This window comes from Lissotriton helveticus, chromosome 6, assembly GCF_964261635.1.
Source record: "Lissotriton helveticus chromosome 6, aLisHel1.1, whole genome shotgun sequence".
Taxonomy (NCBI): domain Eukaryota; kingdom Metazoa; phylum Chordata; class Amphibia; order Caudata; family Salamandridae; genus Lissotriton; species Lissotriton helveticus.
In genome coordinates this window covers 1,099,638,650-1,099,663,983 of record NC_136067.1, presented here as the reverse complement: position 1 = coordinate 1,099,663,983, position 25,334 = coordinate 1,099,638,650, and the positions used below count along the sequence as shown (strand labels likewise).

The following is a 25,334-nucleotide window of genomic DNA, read 5'->3' as shown; positions in this document are numbered from 1 at the left end:
AGCATTAACTGATAATATGGGCACTCCATATTCCGCAAATCTATACCACTCCCAAAGTAACTCACACGCTTCACGTTGACAGAACTGGATTCAGGGGAGCACGCAAGATATCCATACCATATGTGAAACGAATGAGGCTGGGCTTTATTTAGGGGATAATTGTCTCTGTCTGGGAGCTCGCGAGGAAAATAATGACTCCCCAGTGCCGAGTGAGTGCCAAGGCACATGTTGATCGGCTACAATAGCTGCCTGCTGCCAAGTTTTGCAAACAGTCCAAGCTAATGCGCGATGACAGGTTGGATGATAGTCCATTCCTGTGGTGTAAGTGTTGTATGAGTATAGATCTGAGATAATTGTATCTCATTGAGTCAACTGCTCCCTTTTTATACTCCGGTGAGCGTGCAGAGGTGTTGGTCTAACTGTTCAGCTATTTGTGTGACTTGCACTAGAAGCAAGCAGCCATGTCTGCGGTGTGGCACACGGAATATCACTGAGTGAAGACAACATGAGTGCAGAAGCATACAAACATGGGCACTGTTGTGGTGCATCTCTGTGGGGACTGAGGTAGCAATGCTTGCACTCATGCGTTCCCTGCAGCCTAGAAATTAATATGTTGGGTTTGCGCATTGTGTAATCACAACACATGGAGGGTTTTTAATGTGCTCAAATACTTCATTAAAACTCTTAACTTCTTTTTGTCATCATTATGCATTGACATTTTGTCTCATTCTGATACACTGACATTCTCCAAGGCTGCCTTTGAGGCACTACCAAGCCCCTAAGAAATGTCAGACAGACGTCCTCCCAATGACTTCCACTTAATTCAGTGAGGACAGTGTGTACCCTGTCTCAAAAAAAGAATAATAGTGAACAAAGAAAACCTCACAATGGTTCTGGGCGTCTAACATTCACCTTCTGGGCGGCTCGTCCCCTGATCACTGATCATTCCAACTACAACTACATCACCCTCACACTCCGTAAAGTCCACTGGCTCAGTCTCCTTGCGCGGCTCACATGTAGTTCATTCTGCATCATTTAGATAAACAAGCCTGATTCTCTGGCTGAAAAACAATCTGCCACTTATGGCTGCACTCACACCAGATGTAGGAGGAACCTAATTGTATTGGAGACCCACAAAACAAGAAAAGAAGCCATTTTCTTCTTTGCTCCCACCCTGTGGAATAATCTCTCCCTGAGTTTGTCCACTTGACTCCTGACCTTCAGGAAAGAGCTCAAAACTCTCTACTTCTCCATCCATCTCACTCCCTACCATCATCTGCCTGACCTTCTGGTAGAGATGGGCAAATTATTTGCCTGACCAATCGGCCTCACATGATGCCTAAGTACTTTGATGTCTTCAATGTGGATGTATGACGGTACGCTGCGGGCTATTACCACGCGTACCGTTACAACGCGTGTTTTACAACGCAAGTCGTTACCACAACTTGCGCTGTAGGGTGCGGACTTAGGAATAGTTTAATTTACTATTCCAACACCAGTCCCCGTGGATAGTAGGGAAGGTGTTGGATAGTAAATTAAATCTATTCCCTATCCTAGAGCGCCCCCCCAGCGCAATGCGTTGTAATGGTTTGCGTTGTAAATACCGCGTTGTAAAGGCACTACGTTGTAAAAGTTGCGTTGTAAGTGTTGTTCACCCTTAGGGAGTTCATTATGTAGATACCTTTTTTAAACACAATTGTATTAATTTCCTTACTTATAAAAACAGTAACAAACAGTACATGCACCTCACATTTATGCCCACGTCTGCGAGTAGCAGCACCGTATACAAGCATCGAATTATCGAATAAGGGGGAAGAGAGTAGATCCACATCAATGAGAGGAATACAGCACAAGGTGATGGGAATTCTAGTCATGTCGCACTGTGAGGGGGGAACTGGTAAAAGGGGTCCAGCAGGTTACACGAGGAATCAATATATATCCAACTCAAAGTAGAACATGAACCTGAAAACTAAATGATGTGCTAGGAGTAAATGGAATAAGTGGAGAAAGCACTGTCGAGATCATATTGGCAATGACTAGTCCTACCCTGAGGTTGTGCCAAGCATTCTAGTATGCAGTGGGACTATGTGGCATATGTGGAGGGTCAGGTCGATGGCCTTGTTCGATATCTAAGGGAGGATGACTAGTCTGACTCGGCCCCCTCACTCTCAGGGACGTCCAAAGTCTGCCAGAGCTGTCCATTTGAGGGCAGTCATGTAGGTTGGAGTTGGGACAGAAAATTCCTCTGCATGGTTAAAGGTGTGTAGCTCTTCCCTGAGTGCCCAACTGCACTGATGTCTGGATCCCTAATGCTGATTTTTGCCATAGGTAAATATGGATCATTTGGGTGCGCTATTACATAGGATTGTCTCAGAGATTGTGATCTAGTTAGACCGGGAGGGGCATCCAAAGTGCTACTCCCATAGTGAAGCGAGGCTACTGCCTTCATCAAGAGTTAAGCAATACAAGCGCTGTGGTTGCAGCTTACCGAGTAGCGAGCAATAGTAGTGAACAGGTCCTTTTCAACCTGTGTCACTGGAGTACGGCCTGCAGGCTCACTCCCCCTTTTTTTTTTTTTTTTTTTTAAGTTTGAAAAGCTTTATTGAATAAAAAAGACAAAGTAAAACATCATTACAAGAGCAAAAATTGAAGTACAGAATAAGAATGAAGATAAATAAACCGAGCAATCAAAAGACAAAAAAAAAACCATAAGAGGTTAAGATTATACTGAGAGAAAATGCTTTTATAACTTTATAATTTTGGGGGGAGGGAGAAGAAGAAGAAAAAAAAAAAGAGGGAGAAGAAGAAGAAAAAGCTGTTCTGTGCTTTTCTCACCCTTGGCCTACGTTAGGTAGATATGGACTGCAGTGCAACGCAGGAGTAGTGGCTCTGCGCTGGATGTATGCGTGCGGGGAAAGGGTGCAGTACAGGGATGGAGCAATACTCTGCAGTTTATGCTGTTGTTTATGTGTGGTTATTGCATGTACTGAGTGTATGTATGACCTGGGGGATATATTATATGAGAAATGTTACAATTGGGGGTGGGGTCGCACACTACTCACACACCAGCGGGATCGCCCCTAAGGACTGTGGTAAGTGTAGTTTGTGTTCCGCGATGCATCTTGTTTTGATTCTCTGCTATCTTCGCTATCTTCGCCATCCCTGGACACGTGTTTCGGGGTATTTACCCCTCATCAGCAGGGATTAGGCCGTGAGAAATGTAGTGTTGCACAGTGCATGCGCAATCGAAAGCTGTTCTGGGTGTATGTGTTCTGCCGTGAAGTACAATACATGAAGTGTAAAGTGATGTGGAGTGCACACATGATGAGGGTGTATGCTGGCAGTGTTTGTTTGCAAATAGCACACCCTGGTACAAGACAGAAGAGCTACAGTACTGAAAAGTGTGTGCAAACTGAATGTGTGTGCTCAATGCATGTGGATCTGTAATGGCACAATGAATGGAGGTAACAGTGCTGACTAATAAGTGTGCTGTAAATCTACACTGAGTGCAAGTGTGTCTGCAATGGTACATTGAATGAAGGACAACGGGTTCCGTTTTGGGAAACCCATGAGTGTCTGGTGAAGACATGAGGAGTAGAGGAATTCCCCCAGACAGATTTGTGTATTGCTGCATTCCTGTGTGCCGGGTGGGAAACAAAAACTTGGAAGGGAGGACTAGGCTACCCCTTTACATTTCCAAAGGTTGCTCTTTGATTCAGTGATAGATCAGAAGGAAGGGGCCTGGACACATCTCAGGAAGGAGATGGGTCAGATAAGGGAATCATGAAGAGGAGGACTGGGGACGTGGATTACCATTTTGATGCACATCTCACTGTGGCTGACATTCAGGTATGAACTCTGGTCACTCCCAGGAATTGTGTTGTGGGTCGTTCAACTTCAGAGTCTTCCCTGCTGTGACAGACAGCCTTTCAAAAGCAAAGAAGACAAAGGCAAAAGGACACTTGAAAAGAAGCAGAACCTTAACATAAAACTTCAAAGACTCAGACCCTAAATCACATTTGGTGTCTGGAAATGGGCTATAAAAAGGGAAAATTGAGACCCCATAATTTGTTGTCTGCCAAGCAGCCAGATGTACTGTATGAGAAGGGGAAGCTCTGCAAGACTTCTGGCGGTGGCCTGAACTGGGGCACACGCCTGCTAGTCTCCCTGTTGGTTGAGGGGACATAAACTAGGGAACCAAGATCACCTGCCCTGGACCCTGACGAACCAGAGCCTGCTTGCTTGCCAAGACCAGTGTTCTTTGTGAGGAAGATGAGAGCGTTGGAGGGAGCAAAGTCAAGTGGGGAGCCCTACCAAGAGGACTCCTTGAACGAGGTGTGAGTGGATGGCTGTGCACCAATCAGATCATTGTCCATGGGCAAGAGCAATCCAATGACCCCCACATGCCAGGAGAGAGCTGCAATGACCAGCGTCGTGTAGTGAGTGCCATGCGGGAAGCAACAGGCCCACACCGGCTCGTTGCGGTAGCTCCATATGCCAGAGGGGGGCCACCGTTGAATTATTTGTTGCCAGTGTGTCGAGACTTGTGTCTTCCTTAATCAGTGAACCTGTATGCCAGGAGGGTCCACCATGATGAAGGCGAGAGCACCAGAGGGGCTGCCGGTCGCTAATATTGGCAAAAGTTTGGGTCATTACAAGGACGTTAGATTGAGGCTCTGACCAGCGGGTCAAACATGCCCACCAAGATCTATACCTGACTGAGTCCCCCGAGGACCAAGAAGAACACCGACAGAGATGTGTATTGTGGGGACATCACACCCTAGCTGGGCTTTAGTCAGGAACTGACAAATTGAATTCCCTTACCCCTGTGAGGGGAAGAGTGACTTACCTTGTGTTTGTGGAGTGGGAGCAGCTTTGATCACTGGGACAAGCTGGCAGCACTGCTCGAGGGAGAGAGCCTGCGCTTGCTGGGTGCTGTAATGGGAACTGCGAGTAGCCCAACTTCGCTGAACACAATCAGGACTTTAGTGCACCTATGGAGGGAGGACTTGCTGCACCACTGAACACTTCCATATCGCCGGAGCTGTAAGACTAGAACTGAGCCGGTGGGGCCCCGGGGGACTCACTACTAACGGCCCAACAGCAACATAGACATTTTTGAGTAATTCCTAAAGAGTCAAAGGGGAACTCTTGGGTGCACCCTATTAGTTAGCATTCCCTGTATGCGAGAATGAGTGAATGGGGAATAACCTCAACCACGTTATAAGTAAGAGGGTGGGACAGGGATTTGCCTGACAAATACTAGAGCCCCGACCTCCATGGGATTGTGTTGCTGCTCAAGAATGCCCTTATTCCTATGAATTGAATTGAAAGCCTTCTCTATGTCATCTGCCAGGGCCAAGACTTTTGGGTAGGTGCCAAGGGGTGAATGTTCGATGTGGACTAACTGTATGATATAATTGACCGTGCTTCGAGCCAGGATAAATCCGGATTTATCTGGGTGTTTCAGATCCTGGACCGCAGGCAGCAATCGGTTCATGTAGATACCTTAATGCTACTTGGAGTGATAGAGTGAATCACGAAAGCAAATAGAGAGAATGGAAATGAAAGGCTTGCCTGCCAGGTAGCAATCACTATGACAAACATATGAAGAGATTGGCACTGTTAAGGCGTTCTGCTCCATAAGTTATATTCTAAACATTTATATAATTGTGTGGGAAGGATTTTACATTTTGTTAAGAAATGCCTAACTTTTGTGGTCCTAAAAATTCTAAACACACCTATTAATTGGAGCAAAGTACAGACACAAACAGTTCACTTCATGAACAGGATGCATAACATCAAAACAAAAGACAAAAAGGCTTTATAACCCTTGATGAAAACAGATTGTTTAGGCAAAAGAGACATTAATATAATAATGGAGAAGCAGTCCGCAATATGGAGAAAATGTTTGATGCCATATGTGAGAAAGATGCTGAACTATTTGCAGTCTTATTAGCTATGGTGAGGACCTTCCAGAATGAATCTGATTCGCGGATATCTGCCAGAGGTGACATCCTCACATGATATCCTTGTGTTAAAGCCCTGCTAAAGGACTCCAATCATGGCAAGTATGGTCTAAAACGATGGAGGATTTATCTCCCAAAGTGAAAACACTACTTTAATTGGAATAAGTCATCCATCACGATCTCTAGGGCCCCAAAATATCTTGAATTAAGTAATTAAGAGAGAAGCGAAGGTTTGGAGTAAACCACCAAACTCACATTTGTAAAATGTAATGCAGTGTGAACTTATACTTTTCTCTTGGAAGGGTTCTATACATTATATAAATGCTGCCATACCACTGAGCAAGGCGTCTTCTAAATGATTGTTTTGCTTTACTTTGAGGGTAAGCTGTTTGCCAATTTTCTCTTACAGAAATTGTTGCACTGAACGCCCGATAAGCAACTTTGACAGTATTTTCAGATGAGTTTTAACCCCTTCCATGCGTCGGACAGCTTCACGGTGGGCATGTGCGTCGGACGGCTGGAGGCCGTCTGATCTGCGCACGCGTCAAATCCGCCCGCACCGCGGCGAAGCGGTTAAAAACATTTTGGACCATGAGCTAGCTAGATTGCTGAGATGCCCATGGCTTACAACAAATACCACAGCTACTTAATGTAAACCACAGCAGACGTAAGGGCATGTTTCCCAGCAGCATGAAGTTAATTCTGTCGCAAAAAGAGATTAAAACCTCTTTAGGGCCGAGTGTCAATCAGTAACATCTCATCACAAAGTGGCGTGGGGTCAGCAGTCTCACTAACCCCATCCCACTCTGTGATGAGGCAGAGACATCAGGTCAGCCAAGGAGAGGAGGCGGCAGTTCCAACCCCACAAGAACCTTGGAGGCTTCCCTGCCGCAACCCAAGATCACTGCTGTAGCGGGTGAGCAGTGTGGGTTTTTTAATGTTTGTTGTGGGCATGCGTGTGTATGTATGAATGTTTGCGTGCATGCTGTAAATGGGTGTGTGTGTGCTTGCGATTGGTGGGTGTGTATGTGCACGCCTGTGAATGCATGAGGGTGTGAGTGAGTGTGCGTGTATATGTGTGAGTGTGTGTGTACATGTGTGACCTGCCTGCCCCCCTCCTGCTTGTATTATGGGCCACTACTGTTTAACTGAAAATCAGGACAAATCTGTTTTTCTTAATTAACAAAAGAGACAATTCCAAAGAATGTACTATTTACACCTTATATCAATGATGAATCAAAGTGACATCTGAGAATGTATATATTATGAATAAGTGAATTAATAGTCTGATCTCTAATCAACTCATCATTTCTGATCACAGAAACTTATTCATAAACCTTTTTCCTGATTTAGTGGTGCACTGGTCCTCAAAAAAGGCTAAGGCATCCGCCTCTTTAAAAATAAACTTAATCTGGACTCCACCATCCTCATGAACTTTAGGTAGGTATGTTACTCATCTCCCTGTGATTGCTCCACCCATTGATAAACCGGCAGTACCGAATTCAAGCCAAATGGGAGTGGTGTGGCGCAGCGACCAGAGCAGCTGCCTACAGAAAGTGGGGTTCACGCTTCGGTCTCTGGTGCTGGTGTCAGCATCGTGTGACTCTGGGCAATAGCTCAATTAATCTCCCCAACGGCCCCCCAGCGCCTGGATACCCTTAGGGGTTTAAGTTTGCGCTTTACAAATGTGGAATTACATTACATATTACAAGCCCAGCTTAACCAGTGACAGAAAAGGCTGGAGAACCTAAAGCTCTCCATCGTTCTCTTGCACTGTATGAGTCGAGCTCCCGGCTTGTTTTCAGTGCTCGGATTTCATTCTGTGCAGAGATGCTCAGAGGGCCAAGGGAAGCACATGACAGGGGCGGCTCTAGGCTCATGGCAGCCCTGAGCAGGGAGCCCCCGGAGGAACACATGTGCAGAGTCCAGTTAAGAGGGGGGGGGGGTCAGGGTGTTTGGAAGTGGAACAGAGCCGGAGACCGCCAAATCCCTGCCAGAGGCCGCCACGCAAATTTGTATCCATCCTCAGAGGATTATTATATAAAGGATATATATTGGCGCGGTGGCCCCTGGGGTTTGGTGGCCCTGTGCAGGTGCACAGCTTGCACATGCCTAAGATCGCCCCTGCACATGAGCTGCGAGTGCTGGGTCTGAGCACTGCGTCAGTCAGTTACTGAATGAACACATCCTGAGACTTTCCACGATGCCACATATCAATCAGGCTACGCGTAAAAGGCTTTACAGGTTTTTTGATCCATACAAGTGAGAGGGTCAAGCTAGGTCCTTTTCTTTGTGCAGATAGGTTTGTGAGCTCTGGGGGGGGGGGGGTCCCCCAGGGCTCCTGCTCATTGCCCTGGCTGTTCACCGTGTACACAGATCAGCAGTTCCTTCAGCTCATTTATAGAATATGTTGGAGCATGCGCAGTGGTATACACCAGTGATAATCAGATGTTTATTAACCTAACAGAGGAACCCTACATTTGAGATGAGTAACCAAGAACAGGTGACTCAGTTGAGATCTAGTAACCAAGGATGGGTGACCTATTTGAGATCTAGTAACCAAGGATGAGTGACCTAGTTGAGATCTAGTAACCAAGGATGGGTGACCTAGTTGAGATCTAATAACCCAGCATGGGTGACCTTCAGCAGGTTGCTAATGCGGGATTTCTGGTCTATTGTTATCCTACCAGATCCCAGCTCAGGTCGACTGAATCGTTGGTACCTGTCATTGAGTAAAAGGCAATCCACTACTAGGTTAATCAAGAAAGAACTTACACCACTCTAAAGAACCACTTACCACTGGAAAAGGTTTAAGAGTTTATTATAAAGCCAAAAGTATCTGGAGATACAAACATCTCAGAATAAGGTTCAAAAGATATACGGGTATCAATATAAAAAGATATTCTCTGAATGCTCTTAATCGGCAAAAGGAAATTATCAAAAATATCTCAAATACCATGAGAGTTGCAAGAATCGCTATGAGTTGCAACTTGAGAGTCATTTACAGAAAGGAAAATACAGGTTAGGCTGTCCCTACACTAGACTAAGTGACATCCCTACTTAACAAAATCTTTACCTAAAAAGGTGTCAGCAGTGGTGACTTCCAAAGAAGATCACACACTTCCCTTAGTCTCTAATTCAAGTTGATGTCTCGCAGTTCCCTATCTGCCTACCCATCCGCTCTCTTGAGTTCCTCAGATCATCTGCTCTAACTCCACCCCGGGGTGCTGTCCCTAATACAAAATCACATTTCCAATAGGAACGCCCCTGGAGACGCCTCTCACGTGGTGTAGATTCTGGCGGCAAATTCCATGCTGGTGCTCCTCGGGACCCTTCATTAAAGTTGACCGTGCTTCCCAGGCTTCTCTCCGACCAGGCGGTACCCCCTAAAATTCCTGAAGACTCCTACAGGCCTGTGCCTGGCTCTCTTGAACAAAAGTCTATTCATCACTTTCTGATTATGCTCCCTCGCACCTGCAAATAGACACTTTTTCTGTAGGCCCCAAATTCCGGCCTTCCACCATATCTTAAAGTCGTAAACCATGTTACAGACTTTTCGTTCGTGCTCTATGCGACCTCTCCTTAACGAGCACATGCAGATCAAAGAAGCGACTTTATCTATTCAGGCCTACGGAAATTACATGAAACGGGCCTCTGCACTCTGCACATTAAATTTCTTTGTTTAAACAGTATTTTAACTAACACACATTACTATAATGTAACACATCTATTTAAAACATATTTCAATTCTATGATTAATAATACTTTGCATTAAAATGACATTAGAACTCAAGTTACTTAAAGGTGTAGCAGCATCTTTCGTTTCTTGTGAAGTGCCATGTGGCCTACACATTTCCATGGTTTGCAGAGTTACATTTCTTTTTCACACAGCCACATAACGTGAGACTCTAACATCATTCTAACATTTCTACAAATCTCTACATTAGTTTTCACACTGATATATGTATCCCTATTCTAATTAAACACATATATATATTTTCTCTCTATAAGTTGACACTCTTGTATATTCCACACTAAACTAATACTACGTGCTTGTAAATATGGTGCACTTCTAAATTTTTCAGATTTGGGGAATAACAGAATGTCTTACCGTGCACCCAGAGAAACCAGGCAGGATGGGGAATGTGGGACTATGAGGCACATTGGAGTGTTTCATCATCCACCCAGAGAGGACGGAACTGCATGGGACCTAGAGGGGTGGGAGCATGGGAGGACCCCCCGTAACTCGCCTGAGCCTAGACGTAGGACTCGGAGCTGGGATGGGAGAGATGTGAATGGACCCCCTAGAGCTAGCATACTGAAAACTGTGGTAAAGGCCAAAAGACTCGATGTCACTAGCTTAAAATCTGATCTGGACGAGATAATAGATGGGATGGTGCCATTAGAAAGGATTGACTTGTATGAACAAGATGAGTTACTGTTTATAGCAAAGGATATTACCCGAAAGGCAAGAGCAATTCATGAGAAACTGTCTGGACTGGCAGACAAGTATATGGTAGACTTGTCCAGAACAAAGACGTTACAGAGTAACCATAGGTTGCAGTATTCAGATCAAGACTTAGATGAGAAGAGAACTACAGGATTAAAAACACACATAAGGGAGTTAATAACAGGAATAAGAGCGTGGAGAGATCTGGACAAGTGGGAAGAGAGGTGGTCCAGAAAGGGTACTGTCAGGAGGAGCACGAGTGTGATGTCTCCGGAAGGAAGGGTAATGCAGATGGAGGCATTTCCTTTAAGAGAAATATCGAATGGGAACTATGTCCATGTGCCCTGGAGTAGAGGAGACTTAGCTGCATTTACCAACTCATTTCCGAAGTTAAGGGACAATCCAGTTGAGTGGTACAAGCAGGTAGAAAGGTTTGTGAAAATCTCAAAGGTATTGTGGATTGATTTGAACACCTTATTTGACATTGTGGTCCCAGGGGACTTGTGGACAGCATGCAAAACTAGTGTTGAGTGGCCAACTGCGGAACCAGAAAGGGATGCTGCCACAAATGGACCGTCTGAAATTGTAATGTCAAAATACGAAAGAGTAATAACTTGGCTGAAGGATAAGGTCCCACCACAAGACATAGATTGGGTAAAAATAGACCGTACCAGACAAGAACCCAAGGAGACAGTTCATGAGTTTTATGAGAGATTGTTGAAAACATTCAAACAATACAGTGGACTCGATGTAATGGACCCCAAGGATATAGGACAGTTTGTGTCAAAGTTCGTTTTGGGGTTGAGACCTGATATTTGTTTGATAATTCAGCAACATTTAATTTGTTGGCAAAACAGACCATTAGATGAGATTTTGAGGTATGCAAGGTACTGCAGTGACGAAATAGATTCCAAAGCAAAGAAGCTAAAAGAGAAGCTGATGGTAGTGCAGATGCAGTCAGCTGGAAAGGGTGGACAGCGCCAACAGGGAACAGGGACAATGGGACGAAAACCAAACGGACAGAATAGAGACAGCGAGGAAAACCCGAGACCTAGAATAGACCTTGCTACGTTGAAGAAAACGACAAAGTGCCACCAGTGTCATCAGGTGGGGCATTGGAGACGCGAGTGTCCCTATAACCCTGAAAACGGAGTACTAGAGGTAGAGGAGGAAGTTCTAGAGGTTCCAGTTCAAGGGGTGACAGTGCCAAGAATCAAGGTGGCCAAAGGGGGGACTTCGGCTCCACGAGAAAGGTCTTTAGACAAATGCCTCTTTTCGTAGATGAGGAAAAATGTTACTACATTGATCCATTGACTGGACAACGTGTAAGCAAAGAAGAGGACTGTACCCTCGGGGCAGTTCTGGAAGTGGATCAAAGAGGACCATTTGTTGAGGCTGAAGTGGCAGGGTGTCCTACAACGTTCTTGGTGGATACTGGAGCTACTCGATCAACTTTAAGATCAGCAGTGGTTCCGGATCTACCAATGTCGGGGGAAACAATTCAGGTGGTAGGAGTCGCAAACAAGAGAATGACTAGCCCGTTGACGGAACCAGTGTCAGTGAAAATTGGAAACTACATGAATGAACATCAGTTTGTAGTATATGATTCAAGTCCTGTGTGTCTGTTAGGAAGGGACTTATTGTGCAAGCTGAACTGTACCATATACTGCACACCTCAGGGAGTAGAGGTAGAGACGACAGATGATGACGCTACTTTCAAAATTGTAAATTCGAGAACATGCATAGAACTGTATCCTACTCTGACTGTGGAGGACCTTCCTTGGGACTTACGCGAGGCAGTATCATCAGAAGTATGGGATTTTACAGGAGAAGAGATAGGATTGGTCAAAGGGGTAGAGCCAGTGAAGATCATAGTGAAACCAAATGTCGATTATCCAAGAACGCCTCAATACAAACTTTCCCAAGAGACGATTGCAGGAATAAAACCTGTGATCGACTCTATGATTAAACAGGGAATACTGAGGGAAATCGGGCGAAGTCCATGCAACTCCCCGATTATGAGTCTGCAGAAACCTAGTGGGAAGTTTAGAATAGTGCAGGATCTTCGAAAAATCAACAACATTGTTGTTTCATGTTGTCCAGTGGTACCGAATCCATCAGTGATACTGTTACAGATACCATTCCAAGCTGAGTGGTTCACAGTGATAGATCTGTGTCAGGCTTTCTTTTCAATCCCATTAGACGAAGAGAGCCAGTATCTCTTCGCTTTTAAAATGGAAAATCGCGTCTTAACATGGTGTAGAATCCCACAGGGGTAAACAGATAGCCCATCAATCTTTAATCAGTTACTGAAAAAGAACCTTGAAAGTCTGGTACTGCCCCAGAACTCGGTTCTGGTCCAGTACATAGACGACCTACTTGTTGCGTCAGAAACAGAAGAGGCTTGTAAGATAGATACCATTGCCTTGCTGAACCATTTAGCTGAAAATGGACACAAGGTATCTCCGAGCAAATTGCAGTACTGTCTGACAGAAGTACAGTACTTGGGTCACCGGATAGAAAAAGGAAAGCGCAAGGTGTCACCAGATAGAATAGAGGCAATCATGAAGATGAACTCACCTACAACACAGAGAGAAGTTAGGATGTTTTTAGGAATGGTTGGTTATTGCCGACAGTGGATAGCTAACTTTTCACTGAAAGCAAAACCCTTACAGAAACTGACGCACAAGGAGGTGAGTGATCCGGTACCATGGGACAATGAGTGCCTGATGGCGTTCCTACAGCTGAGAGATGACTTGTGTCGTGCTCCGGCTCTGGGGATGCCGGACTATGAGAAGCCATTCTCCCTCTATTGCTGTGAAAGGGAGGGCTGTGCTTTGTCAGTCTTAGTGCAAGTACATGGAAATGCCCGTAGACCAGTTGCATACTTTTCGGCTACTCTAGATCCTGTAGCCGCAGCGTTGCCCGGATGTCTCAAATCCGTTGCTGCAACAGGTGTCAGCATTGAGCGTTGTGAAAGCATCGTGATGGGACACCAGTTAGTGGTGTATGTACCTCATTCTGTGGAACTGTTAATGACCAGGACCAAGACCCAGCACTTGACTAACAGTAGGCTCACGCGTTATGAGCAAGTTATTCTTGCTGCAGAGAACGTGACCCTTAAGAGGTGCTCTGTCTTGAATCCTGCTACACTAATGCCACTTCCTAATGACATAGAAGGCGAAGACTGTGAAGATCACGATTGCCTTGATGTGACTGAACTATGCACGAAGCCCAGACCAGATATTGTGGATGAGCCATTGATCGACCCTGATCAAATTTACTTTGTTGATGGCTCATGTTTAAGGGACGATACTGGTCGGTTGAGAGCAGCTTATGCTGTTTGCACCATTACTGGAGTTGTGGAAGCCGCTTGCCTGGAAGGAGTACACTCCGCTCAGGTAGCAGAAATCATTGCATTGACACGTGCCTGTATAGCAGGTAATAAATTTAGAGTCACCATATATACTGATAGCCAATATGGTTTCGGTGTAGTTCATGATTTTGGGCAATTATGGTCTCAGAGGGGTTACATGACCTCCTCTGGTTCGCCAATCAGAAATGGAGAATTTGTGCGGCTGTTGTTGGAAGCATTACAGGGTCCAGCCGCAATCGCGGTTGTGAAATGTGTAGCTCACACGAAAAATACAGATTTTGTGTCACAAGGAAATAGATATGCAGACGAAGTTGCCCGCTATTGTGCGGAGCATGGTTATTCTTTCACGGAGGTGGAAGTAGGTGGGGCTCAGGAAAGGACAGAATTAAGCATGATGTTAGAAACGGTTGATACTTGGGAAGATTTGAAACAAATGCAAGACAATGCACCTGAATCTGAGAAGCAGGCATGGGAAACAGCAGGGTGTGTGAGAAGCGAAATGGATTTTTGGGTTTCAGCAGATGGAAGGGCAGTGTTACCTGAGGAGTTAGCGAGTCCAATGGCACGACAGATACATGGTCCAGTGCACTTGGGAAGGGATGCCATGCTGAGGGTGTTTAGGCAGACTTGGTATTGCCCAAAATTTAGGATTGCAGCAGAAGCAGTGTGTAAGCGATGTGTTACATGTCAGCAGTAGAACATAGGGAAAAGAACACCAGTTACACTGAGTCACATTGGGAGGTCTGGGGGGCCTTTCAACAGAATGCAATTGGATTTTATTGAAATGCCAAAAGTCAATCGCCTTAGGTATGTTCTGGTGGTAGTATGCATATTTTCCAGATGGGTTGAAGCATACCCTACACGCAGGTGCGATACACTCACAGTAGCAAAGTTGTTACTTAGAGAGTTGATACCGCGCTTCGGGGTGCCTGCCTCTCTGGAATCGGACAGAGGAACACATTTTAACAGCGAAATTCTGAAGATGCTTTGCTCTGCATTGAATATTGATCAGAAATTGCATTGTAGCTATCGACCAGAGGCTTCAGGTATCGTGGAGCAGATAAATGGGACGCTGAAATGTCGAATTGCTAAAGTATGTTCCTCAACTTCCTTAAGTTGGCCTGATGCTCTTCCTTTGGTCCTTATGAGCATGCGTAGCACACCCGACAGGAGGACAGGTCTCTCTCCACATGAGGTGTTGATGGGGAGGGCAATGAGACTTCCAACTGTCCCCACAACTGCATTACTGAACATTACAGATGACCTGATCCTGGATTACTGCAAGGGGTTATCTGACGCCATTCATTCTGTGTCTCTTCAGGTACAGGCCGCAGAAGTTCCAGCTTCAAGAGATCAGTGCCACGACCTGTGCCCAGGAGACTGGGTGCTGGTGAAGAAGCACGTCCGGAAGAACTGCTTGGACGTGCGCTGGAAGGGGCCTTACCAGATTATACTAACTACGAACACTGCCGTGAAGTGCGGAGGACTGCCAAATTGGATCCACGCTTCCCATACTCGAAGAGTTCCAGCACCTCTTGAAGAAACAGCTCCTCTCACAGACGAAAATCCAGTTGTGGAAGAAGAATCACAAGAGGGGATCAGTCAAGCTGTGGGGGTGTTTAAGAAGTTGGGAGTGTCACACATCCAGAAGAAGAAGAAAGACAGAACGGCAGTGAAACTGAAGTTGCCACTGAAGGAGAAAGCTGTTGTGAAACCAACTCAGAGACAGAACAAATCCAGAGTGATCAAGAACTGAGTGAACGGACAAGAAATAGGAGAACAAGGCGTGGAGCAGCTACCTGGCCTGAAAGAAAAAGGAGGCCAAGCTTGAAGCCAGCTCGAGAGGAAACTCTTGCTCCTATATCCGAAGACTCGGATCCAGAAGAAAGTGCACAAGGACAAGAGCAGGAAGGTCCGAGAAGATCAAGGAGGGTGCGAGTGCCTTGCAGAAGATACGCTACTCCTGAGTGGACCTACCTCGCTACAGATGTCCGAGGGACGCAGAACTGGGAGGGTGAGGGAAGTGACCCTGACCAGAACTGACCCGATCATCACAGTGGAAGTAAGGTTCTTGATACCAGGAGCGGAGGTCGAAAGACTGCTGACACTTAACATCGTCTATCCTCCTCTCCTGCGCGGAATAAGAAGATTGATCCTAGAGACAGTTGAATTTCCATGTTGCTGTTCAAGGTGTCCAATACTTGAGGGAATCCTTCTTCGTATGGAGATATTCGAGCGAGTAGTGGAAGTTCTTGGAACACGCATAGTTTCGGATTACTAAAGATTTTGTAAAGAACTTTGTAAATACAGATTGAAAGATAACCTAGCGCCGAGAGGAAGAAGAAAAAATTAGGGACTTCCATTTTAGTGGATGGAGAAGGGCTAGGGCTGTCTATTGCTACAGAACTCAGAGACTGTTTTGCGGAGGGGATTTTCAGCTTCCAGGTGGGGTTTGAAAGACTGGAGAAGCCAAGAAAAGAGACTTTGTACGGTGAAAGAAAAACAGAACTACACTGTCTTGAGATCATGGAGGCTGGCAACCCGAACCGCAGGGCAAAATGCATAATAGGCACACTTTTAGGGGTAGTGATTTCTCTTATAGTTTTAGTAGTTACTGTATCATATATAGTGGGACATGAAAACGATGTGAAAATAGCAAAGGAAGTAAAAAGTGTACCAACACAAAAGCCTCCTACGGTTGGCAAACAGGGGGACAACACAGCGAAAGAGAAAGCTTTGTTAGATGCTGAGATTAGGAGATTACATGCAGATGAATCACAGGGGAATTTTAAATCAAATGCTTATGCTAAATTGCTTTATGAATATATTGATGTCATGGAGGCGAAGAACTGCTATGTTTGTATGCAGTTGCCAGCCTCTGTAGATGAAGGCATCAGATATCACCATCTTCCATTGACCTATGGAATCTCATGTAGTTTATTGTTGAGCATATTTTATGAACGTGAGGGGTTTGAGTATTACTTCTCAAACTTTGACTCGGTATTGCCAGAGGTGCCAAATTATAAACACCTCAATAGATGGGACTATTACAAGAGTGAAGACAGGTTACAGAAATGTTTCCTTCCATGGAGAACATTAGATACTTCACATGCCCGAAGAAATAATTTGACTTGTAAAGTGTCTGAAATTGAGAAAAAGTTTATAGGGCAGGTGGATGATCGATATAGAAGACAAAAGATCTTAAAGCTTCAGGACAATGGAAAACAGATTGGACCCAGGAAGAAAGGGAACACCAAAGAAAGGGTAGCAGTGGTCCAATAGCTTTAGACCGAGAGAAAAGGGGAAAGCTGTGTATACACAGAAGTCAAACATATTATGAGAATGTGTTTGTGGGAGCAGTCAGTTGTGAACATGCTTTCCAATTGGAGTATTACTTCAAAGACTTTCTAAAGGAAATGCAGGTGATTCCAAATGTATATTTTGTCTGTGGAAGAAATGCATATGTGAAACTACCAGATAATTGGTATGGATCATGTTACTTAGCAATTGTCTTCCCCAAAATATACCATGCAGAGGACTTGGAAACCAAAAAGAGAGGAAAACAAATTAGAAGAAGGAGGGATGTAAGCGCTGAGGAGGTAGTTGGAGATGTGTTTGGTGCTATGTTTCCTATTTTAGGGATAGCACTAAATGATGTTAAGATAAGAAGATTAGCAACAGTTGTAGATAGGTTGTCCGCCAGTACTGCTAGATCTTTAATGTTGGTGGAGGGAGAGATGCAATCGATAAGGGCAATGGTTCTTCAGAATCGACTTGCTCCAGACGTTCTGTTAGCTAAAGAGGGAGGAGTCTGTAAGGCTTTGAAGGTCCAGGAATGTTGCACTTACATTCCAGACAATTCAAAACCTCTAGAAAAGTACATTCGAAACATTACTGAAATACATCAGGAAATAGAGGATTTCAGTAACAGTGTGGGAAAAAGTAGGTCAAGGAATGGGTAAAGTTGGAGGTTGGTTTGCCAACCTAGGAAAGAATATCATTTGGTACATACTGAAGCCTATCATCATAATAGTGATTTGTATAATCATTTTGTGGGGATTGGTAAGACTGTACAAATGGTATAGAGCAAACAGGTTGCAGAGATCCATGCGAGAGCAGGGAAGGAGATTAGCTGCGATGCAGGAGAATCAGTACAGGAGTCTGAGGGCTCTAGAGGAGATGAAACGAGGGAATCTTGCAACGACTTCAGTTTGATACTCCATACCTTAGAGAGGGTGTCGTGATGATGATGATGACTACTGGAAGTCATCAAAGGGGGGATTGAGAGAGCACAAATCTGAAAAATGTAGAAGTGCACCATATTTACAAGCACGTAGTATTAGTTTAGTGTGGAATATACAAGAGTGTCAACTTATAGAGAGAAAATATATATATGTGTTTAATTAGAATAGGGATACATATATCAGAGTGAAAACTAATGTAGAGATTTGTAGAAATGTTAGAATGATGTTAGAGTCTCACGTTATGTGGCTGTGTGAAAAAGAAATGTAACTCTGCAAACCATGGAAATGTGTAGGCCACATGGCACTTCACAAGAAACGAAAGATGCTGCTACACCTTTAAGTAACTGGAGTTCTAATGTCATTTTAATGCAAAGTATTATTAATCATAGAATTGAAATATGTTTTAAATAGATGTGTTACATTATAGTAATGTGTGTTAGTTAAAATACTGTTTAAACAAAGAAATTTAATGTGCAGAGTGCAGAGGTCCGTTTCATGTAATTTTCGTAGGCCTGAATAGATAAAGTCGCTTCTTTGATCTGCATGTGCTCGTTAAGGAGAGGTCGCATAGAGCACGAACGAAAAGTCTGTAACATGGTTTACGACTTTAAGATATGGTGGAAGGCCGGAATTTGGGGCCTACAGAAAAAGTGTCTATTTGCAGGTGCGAGGGAGCATAATCAGAAAGTGATGAATAGACTTTTGTTCAAGAGAGCCAGGCACAGGCCTGTAGGAGTCTTCAGGAATTTTAGGGGGTACCGCCTGGTCGGAGAGAAGCCTGGGAAGCAAGGTCAACTTTAATGAAGGGTCCCGAGGAGCACCAGCATGGAATTTGCCGCCAGAATCTACACCACGTGAGAGGCGTCTCCAGGGGCGTTCCTATTGGAAATGTGATTTTGTATTAGGGACAGCACCCCGGGGTGGAGTTAGAGCAGATGATCTGAGGAACTCAAGAGAGCGGATGGGTAGGCAGATAGGGAACTGCGAGACATCAACTTGAATTAGAGACTAAGGGAAGTGTGTGATCTTCTTTGGAAGTCACCACTGCTGACACCTTTTTAGGTAAAGATTTTGTTAAGTAGGGATGTCACTTAGTCTAGTGTAGGGACAGCCTAACCTGTATTTTCCTTTCTGTAAATGACTCTCAAGTTGCAACTCATAGCGATTCTTGCAACTCTCATGGTATTTGAGATATTTTTGATAATTTCCTTTTGCCAATTAAGAGCATTCAGAGAATATCTTTTTATATTGATACCCGTATATCTTTTGAACCTTATTCTGAGATGTTTGTATCTCCAGATACTTTTGGCTTTATAATAAACTCTTAAACCTTTTCCAGTGGTAAGTGGTTCTTTAGAGTGGTGTAAGTTCTTTCTTGATTAACCTAGTAGTGGATTGCCTTTTACTCAACGACAGGTACCAACGATTCAGTCGACCTGAGCTGGGATCTGGTAGGATAACAATAGACCAGAAATCCCGCGTTAGCAGGTTTAAACTGGACTTGCTGTGCACCATACATCTTTATGTCCGGTTGTAAAGACAGACGCTTTCAGTGCCATTAGCCATCCTCCTTTATTGGGTCAATTGCAGACTTCTAAGAAAAGCGAAATAATCCACGGTCAGTTACTTTTTACAGTGCCATATATTGAGTAAGTGTGATTGATTAGACACGTCACCCTGTAAGAATCAGTCTATAAATTAACTAATATACTAGGAATGACAGAGCCACACAAAACCCATTTAATTAGGAACTATGGGCGGGATGTAGAGGTGGAGGAGCAATCACTGCTTAGAATTAGACAGCACCATGACTCCAAGTGCTGGAATCGACTAGACAATGTTCCCACCATTCTTGAAAATCTTAATCATAAAGCAGGAGTGCGCCTGTCTATGGTCAAGGAAATAACCAATTAGCCACCAACATGAGAAAGTATCTTCATTTGTTTAATGATATAGACAATATTGGGTTTAAGTTGAATTTCCTTCTCTCAAATGTTTGCAAAAAGCTACATCTACTCGTTGCTTATATTACAAACACGTCATTGAGGGCCTTGAGCTTTAATTTGACTACCTAATGCATTCTGGGTGGTGTAGTCTTGGCTTGCTTCCATTGAATTTATGAGGCCACCACACTTAAAGTTGCTAGATGTGTAGCTTAAAAATCCAGGACTGGAAAAATGTGCATGACCTATGCACTGCTGCCCAAATATATTCTAGCTTTTAATCATATCTGTAGGAGCCCGTCTAAATTTCTGCACGGATCATGTGTGCATGAACCGCCCTCTATGCATTTGTCTGCGTATTTTAATAAAGAAAAGGACAATAAACTTTCAAGCACCACCCAAGATGCTACAGTCTGTTTGCTTAGATTGGATGGTCATAAGATTTATGGGCAGATTTACAAGTCCCTTGCGCATCATTTACGCCGCCGTTGCGTCACTTTTGTGACGCAGCGGCGGCGCAAATCCTGCTCCATCTGGCAGATGCGTCACGTTGTAATGCCCTGCGCCACATGTAGGCGTTCCTGTGTAGGAGGGGGCGTTCCGGCGCAGGAACGCCTCCTAAAAGTGGCTGAGTGAAATCTACAAGATTTCACTAAATCACTTTTAGGCCCATGCTGCGTCAAAACCCTGCGCCTGCCTGAAGCAGGCGTAAGGATTGATGCAGCATTAACTAGATAGGGCCCCCAGAGCATTGCTGGAGCTGCGTCGCGCTTGCGACGCAACTCCAGCAATGCGTCACTTTTATGGCACAGATGCGTCATGTATCTGTGCCGTTTTTGCACCATGGTGCGCCGCATTGTAAATGCGGCGCATCCATGATGGCAGAGCTGTGGCGCAGAATAACTGGCGCATCCCTGCTGATTTGCAGGGATGCGCCGGTTATTGTAAATATGCCCCTATGTATTTAAATATTTCTCAATAACCTATTAAGATAGTTGGGTGTTCCAAGCACTGAGTCGGCCAGGCTGTCACTCTGGCATGGTCACAGTGGGCTGCATGCTAGAGAACTGTTTCAAGAGAGGTATGGGCAGCCAAAACCCAAACAGGCCCAAAACCCAAACAGGCCCAAAACCCAAACAGGAACCCATGGCTCCTTTCTGGCTGAAGCCTCCTTCAATGTGTGAGTGGTTTGAAGATTTTTTCAAATGCTGATTTTGATTCTAGTGCGGCCATGAATCTGAATGTACTTTTATTTTTACTACTTAGTACGAGTAGGGTCGTCATTCTTCTATTGCTAATAGTGCTTGGAGACACGCTCCTGTCCCATACCTTCACACTGCTCTCCTGTGGCGTCTGTGTGGTATCCAGGCTTGCATTCACACCTGAAGGAGCCCTGTGTGTTTCTGCACAGGCCATTTGTGCATAGGCTGCTCTCGGCGCACTCATCAACATCTGTTAACAAAGGAAAAGACGATTATTCAAATCTAGTCCCTAGGTAGCTTTTTCCAAATCTCCTTACGGTGCTTTATGTTCAAAAGCTTGCGGTGCCCTAATATTCTACAAACGCCAGGGTCCTCATTTATGAAACGTGACGCATCGCTGCGTGAAAACAGCGATGCATCACTTTTCACTGCGCCCTCCTTGCGAGACCTATGATGCGTCATATTTACAGTATGACGCATCATGGCGCAAGGAGTTACAGAGACGTCAGTATTTCTGACGTATCTGTAAGCGCAAAAGTGACGCATTGCTAGAGTGTGTCACAAAAGTGACACAACTCCAGCAATGCGTCCTTTAACATGGGGAAAGCCCCATGTGAAAGGGCTTGCGTCAGTCTTACGCCTGCTGTGAGGCTGGCGTAAGATTTTGACGCAACAGCATCCTAAAAGTGACGCAGTGAAATCTCATAGATTTCACTGTGTCACTATTACGAGGCTTTTTGCGGGGGAACGCCCCCTCTGCATACATTATACCTGACGCAGGTATAATGTAGCGCAGGGGGTTTACAAAGTGACGCATCTGCTTAGATGCGTCACTTTGTAAATAGTGCGCAACAGGAGGCATGTTTTACGCCGCCGATGCGTCACAAAAAGTGACGCATCAGAAGCGCAAAACTGACGCAAGGCCTCATAAATGAGGCCCCTGGTATTTAACAGAGGGCTGTACTTAGAACTGTGACATTGTTTTATCTCTCTTGCTAATTCGTTCTCTCTTTCCTGTCTTTCTTTTCCTTTCCCTTGGTCAAAGCCTGATGATGAAAAATAGGCTCAGATCCCCAAAATTAAGACCATGTGCCCACCACCTCAGAAACTGGCATTAATTACGCATTTACTGAATGCGCTTATTTCATGAACATGCTAGAAGCACCTTTGGTGGATTTCCACCACTTAGTACAAAAGACAAAAAACACTGAATCAATGGCGCAAATGAAAGGTTTGTGAGGGCCCGTAGAATTTGCCCTCGAAGTGTACAAGAGTGCATTTCCTTGGAACTCTGCACCACAAAATAGGCTCTTCTGGGGCATCCCACCACCTTCACACCTACTTAAACCCTCCTCAATAGATTATGACATCAATGACATTACCAAGCACGCATTTACAACGCACGTCTTTACCACACATCCATTACATTCCAATTTCTTTACCATGCATATATCCTTACCGCGCATGCCTTTACATAGCAAGGTATGTATAAAGTAAATGGACCCCTACACACACACACACACACACACACACACTCACACACACACACACACACACACACACACACACATGTATATGTGTGTGTGTGTGTGTGGGTGTATGCATGTGTGTGTGTATAAATATAAATGTATATATATGTACGCGTATATACATATCTCTGCATGTAAATAGAAATATATTACTAACTACTTTAATTGGGAGAACCCCCCCATTTTAAAAAATCATTATAAAAATAAAGCTTTTTTTGGGGGGGGGCCCTGAAGAAAACCCTTACCATCGTATTTCCTTACTTACCCTAAAAACACCCTTACCATCCAATTCCCCTAACCACCCCCTAAAACACCCTTACCACCAAATTACCTTACTTACCCCATAAAGCTGAAACACCCTCACAACCCTATTCAGTTAACCACCCCTAAACCCCAAAAACGCCATTACCACCCCATTCTCTTACCCACCCGTAAACCGTAAAACTACCTCTGCCACCCAATTCCCTTACCCAGCCATAAACCCTAAAAACACCCTTACCACACGATTCCCTTACCCATGCCTAAACCCTAAAATCACCCTTACCACTCTGTAACCTCACCCTCCCCTAAACCCTAAAATCACCCTTCTTCATCATCCCTAAGCCTTCTTGGGCCCCAAGAAGGCTATATTTTGGCCCCAGGGCCACAATATAGGGGGAGGAGGCTTTCAACTCTCCTACCCAAGCATTCTCAGACCCCGGTTAGCCCATCCCCTGGGGCCTGTGTTTTTAAACATTTTTTAGCCTATATTAGCCTGGGGGGCCCCATCCCGCAGGACCGGCATTATAAATAAGTGTGAGCCCCTGTGTCCACCCTGGGCACCAACCAAGCCACAGGGAGCCCCGAATGGTGTCAGAGCCAGCATTGCTACCGTCCGGATAGCAGCTGTTTTATGCATGCTTCCTCTGGGTGGGAGCAATATGTGTCTATCTGTGGGCCGGGCAACAGAATACAAGTCTGATCCCAGCCGACGGAAGCAATTTTAAAGCTCCCACAGACTAGGAGCAGACTGAGTGTTTGATCTTGTTTGACGAGAAATTTTAAAATTCTCCAGACAGACGGGAGCAAACACTTGTTTCCCTGCCAACAATAGTGCAGGTAGGGAAACTGCTCTCACTCACTGGATGATGTCACCAGTCATGTCATCAGTGATGTCATTTGAGATGTCATCAGTGATGTCACTGACCATGCCATGAGTGATGTAATGTGGGAGGTCATAAGCAGTGCACTGTAGGGGCATAAGTTACAGTTAGCTCAGGTAACTATAACTGCTAAATTTCTATGGTTTGGTATGTGGAAAATCAGAGCCTTACTATAATGTCCTTAAAGCCTTAGTTTTTTTCAGTGAATTTATAATATTTTTTAATGCTATTTTCTAATTCTAACGTCCCTGTAATCCTTGTTGTTTTATGTGAAAATGTAAAAGGGTTTTTAGGTTTGTTTTCCTTAGTGTAACCTGTAATGTTTGAGAGTGGGTGTGTGAGTGGCTGTCTGGGTCTATGAGTGTGTGTGTGAGTGGCTGTATTGGTCTGTGAATGGGTGTGTGAGTGGCTGTATGGGTCTGTGAGTATAAGTCTGAGTGGTTTAGTGGGTGTGTGAGTGCTTGTGTGTGTCTGTGAGTGGGTGGATGAGTGTTTGTGTGGGTGTGTGAGTGCCTGAGTTGGTCTGAGTGGATACATGGGTCAGTGAGTGGGTGTGTGAGAGCCTCTGTGGGTCTGTGAGTGGGAGTGTAAGTTCCTGTGTAGGTCTGTCACTAGGTTTGTGAATGCCTGAGTGGGTGTGAATATCTGTCTTGGTCTGTGAGTGACTGTGTGAGTGCCTGAGGGAGTCTGTGAGTGGGTGTGTGAGTTTCTGTGTGGGTCTGTCACTGGGCGTGTGAATGCCTGTATGGGTCTGTGATTGGGTGTGTGGGTCTCTGAGTGAGTCTGTGAGTTCCCGTGTGGGTCTGTGAGTGGGTGTGTGAGTCTCTGAGTAAGTCTGTGAGTGCCTGTGCGGGTCTGTGAGTGGGTCTGTGAGTAGGTGTGTAAGTGGCACTATGGGCCTGTGATTGGGTGTGTGAGTGCCTGTGTGGGTCTGTGAGTGAGTGTGTGAGTGGCACTATGGTTCTGTGAGTAGATGTGTGAGTGCCTGTGTGGGTCTGTGAGTGGGTGTGTGAGTGTCCATGTGGGCCTGTGAGTGTCTGTGTGGGTCTGTAAGTGAGCGTGTGAGTGCCTTTGAGGGTCTGTGAGTGGGTGTGAGAGTTCCTGTGTGGGTCTGTTGCTAGCTGTGTGTATTCCTAGGTGGGTGTGTGAGTATCTGTGAGTGACTTTGTGAGTGCCTGAGGGAGTCTGTAGGTGGGTGAGTGAGTGAGTGCCTGAGTGGGTGTGTGAGTGTCTGTGTGGATCTCCAAGTGGGTGTGTGAGTTATTTTGTGGGTCTGTCAGTGGGTGCATGAATGCCTGTATGGGTCTGTGAGTGGGTGTGCAGGTCTCTGAGTGGGTCTGTGAGTGCCTTTGTGGGTTTGAGAGTGTGTGTGTAAGTGTGGGTCTGGTAGTGGGTGTATGAGTGTCTCTGTGGGTCTGTGAGTGGGCATTTGAGTGGGGCTGTGACTGGGTGTGTGAGTAGGTGTGTGAGTGGGATTGT

The 25,334-nt window shown here is 45.0% G+C and overlaps 1 protein-coding gene across 1 annotated transcript in view; it reads right to left on the bottom strand.

Annotated features, from left to right (window-relative positions):
• LTBP1 (latent transforming growth factor beta binding protein 1) overlaps positions 1 to 25,334 on the bottom strand; it is a 1,223,697-nt gene that overhangs the window by 220,152 nt on the left and 978,211 nt on the right. Inside the window, exon 22 of the mRNA XM_078648754.1 lies at positions 21,312 to 21,434. Coding sequence (XP_078504880.1) covers positions 21,312 to 21,434 — 123 coding nt within the window. The remainder of the gene's footprint in view (positions 1 to 21,311; positions 21,435 to 25,334) is intronic.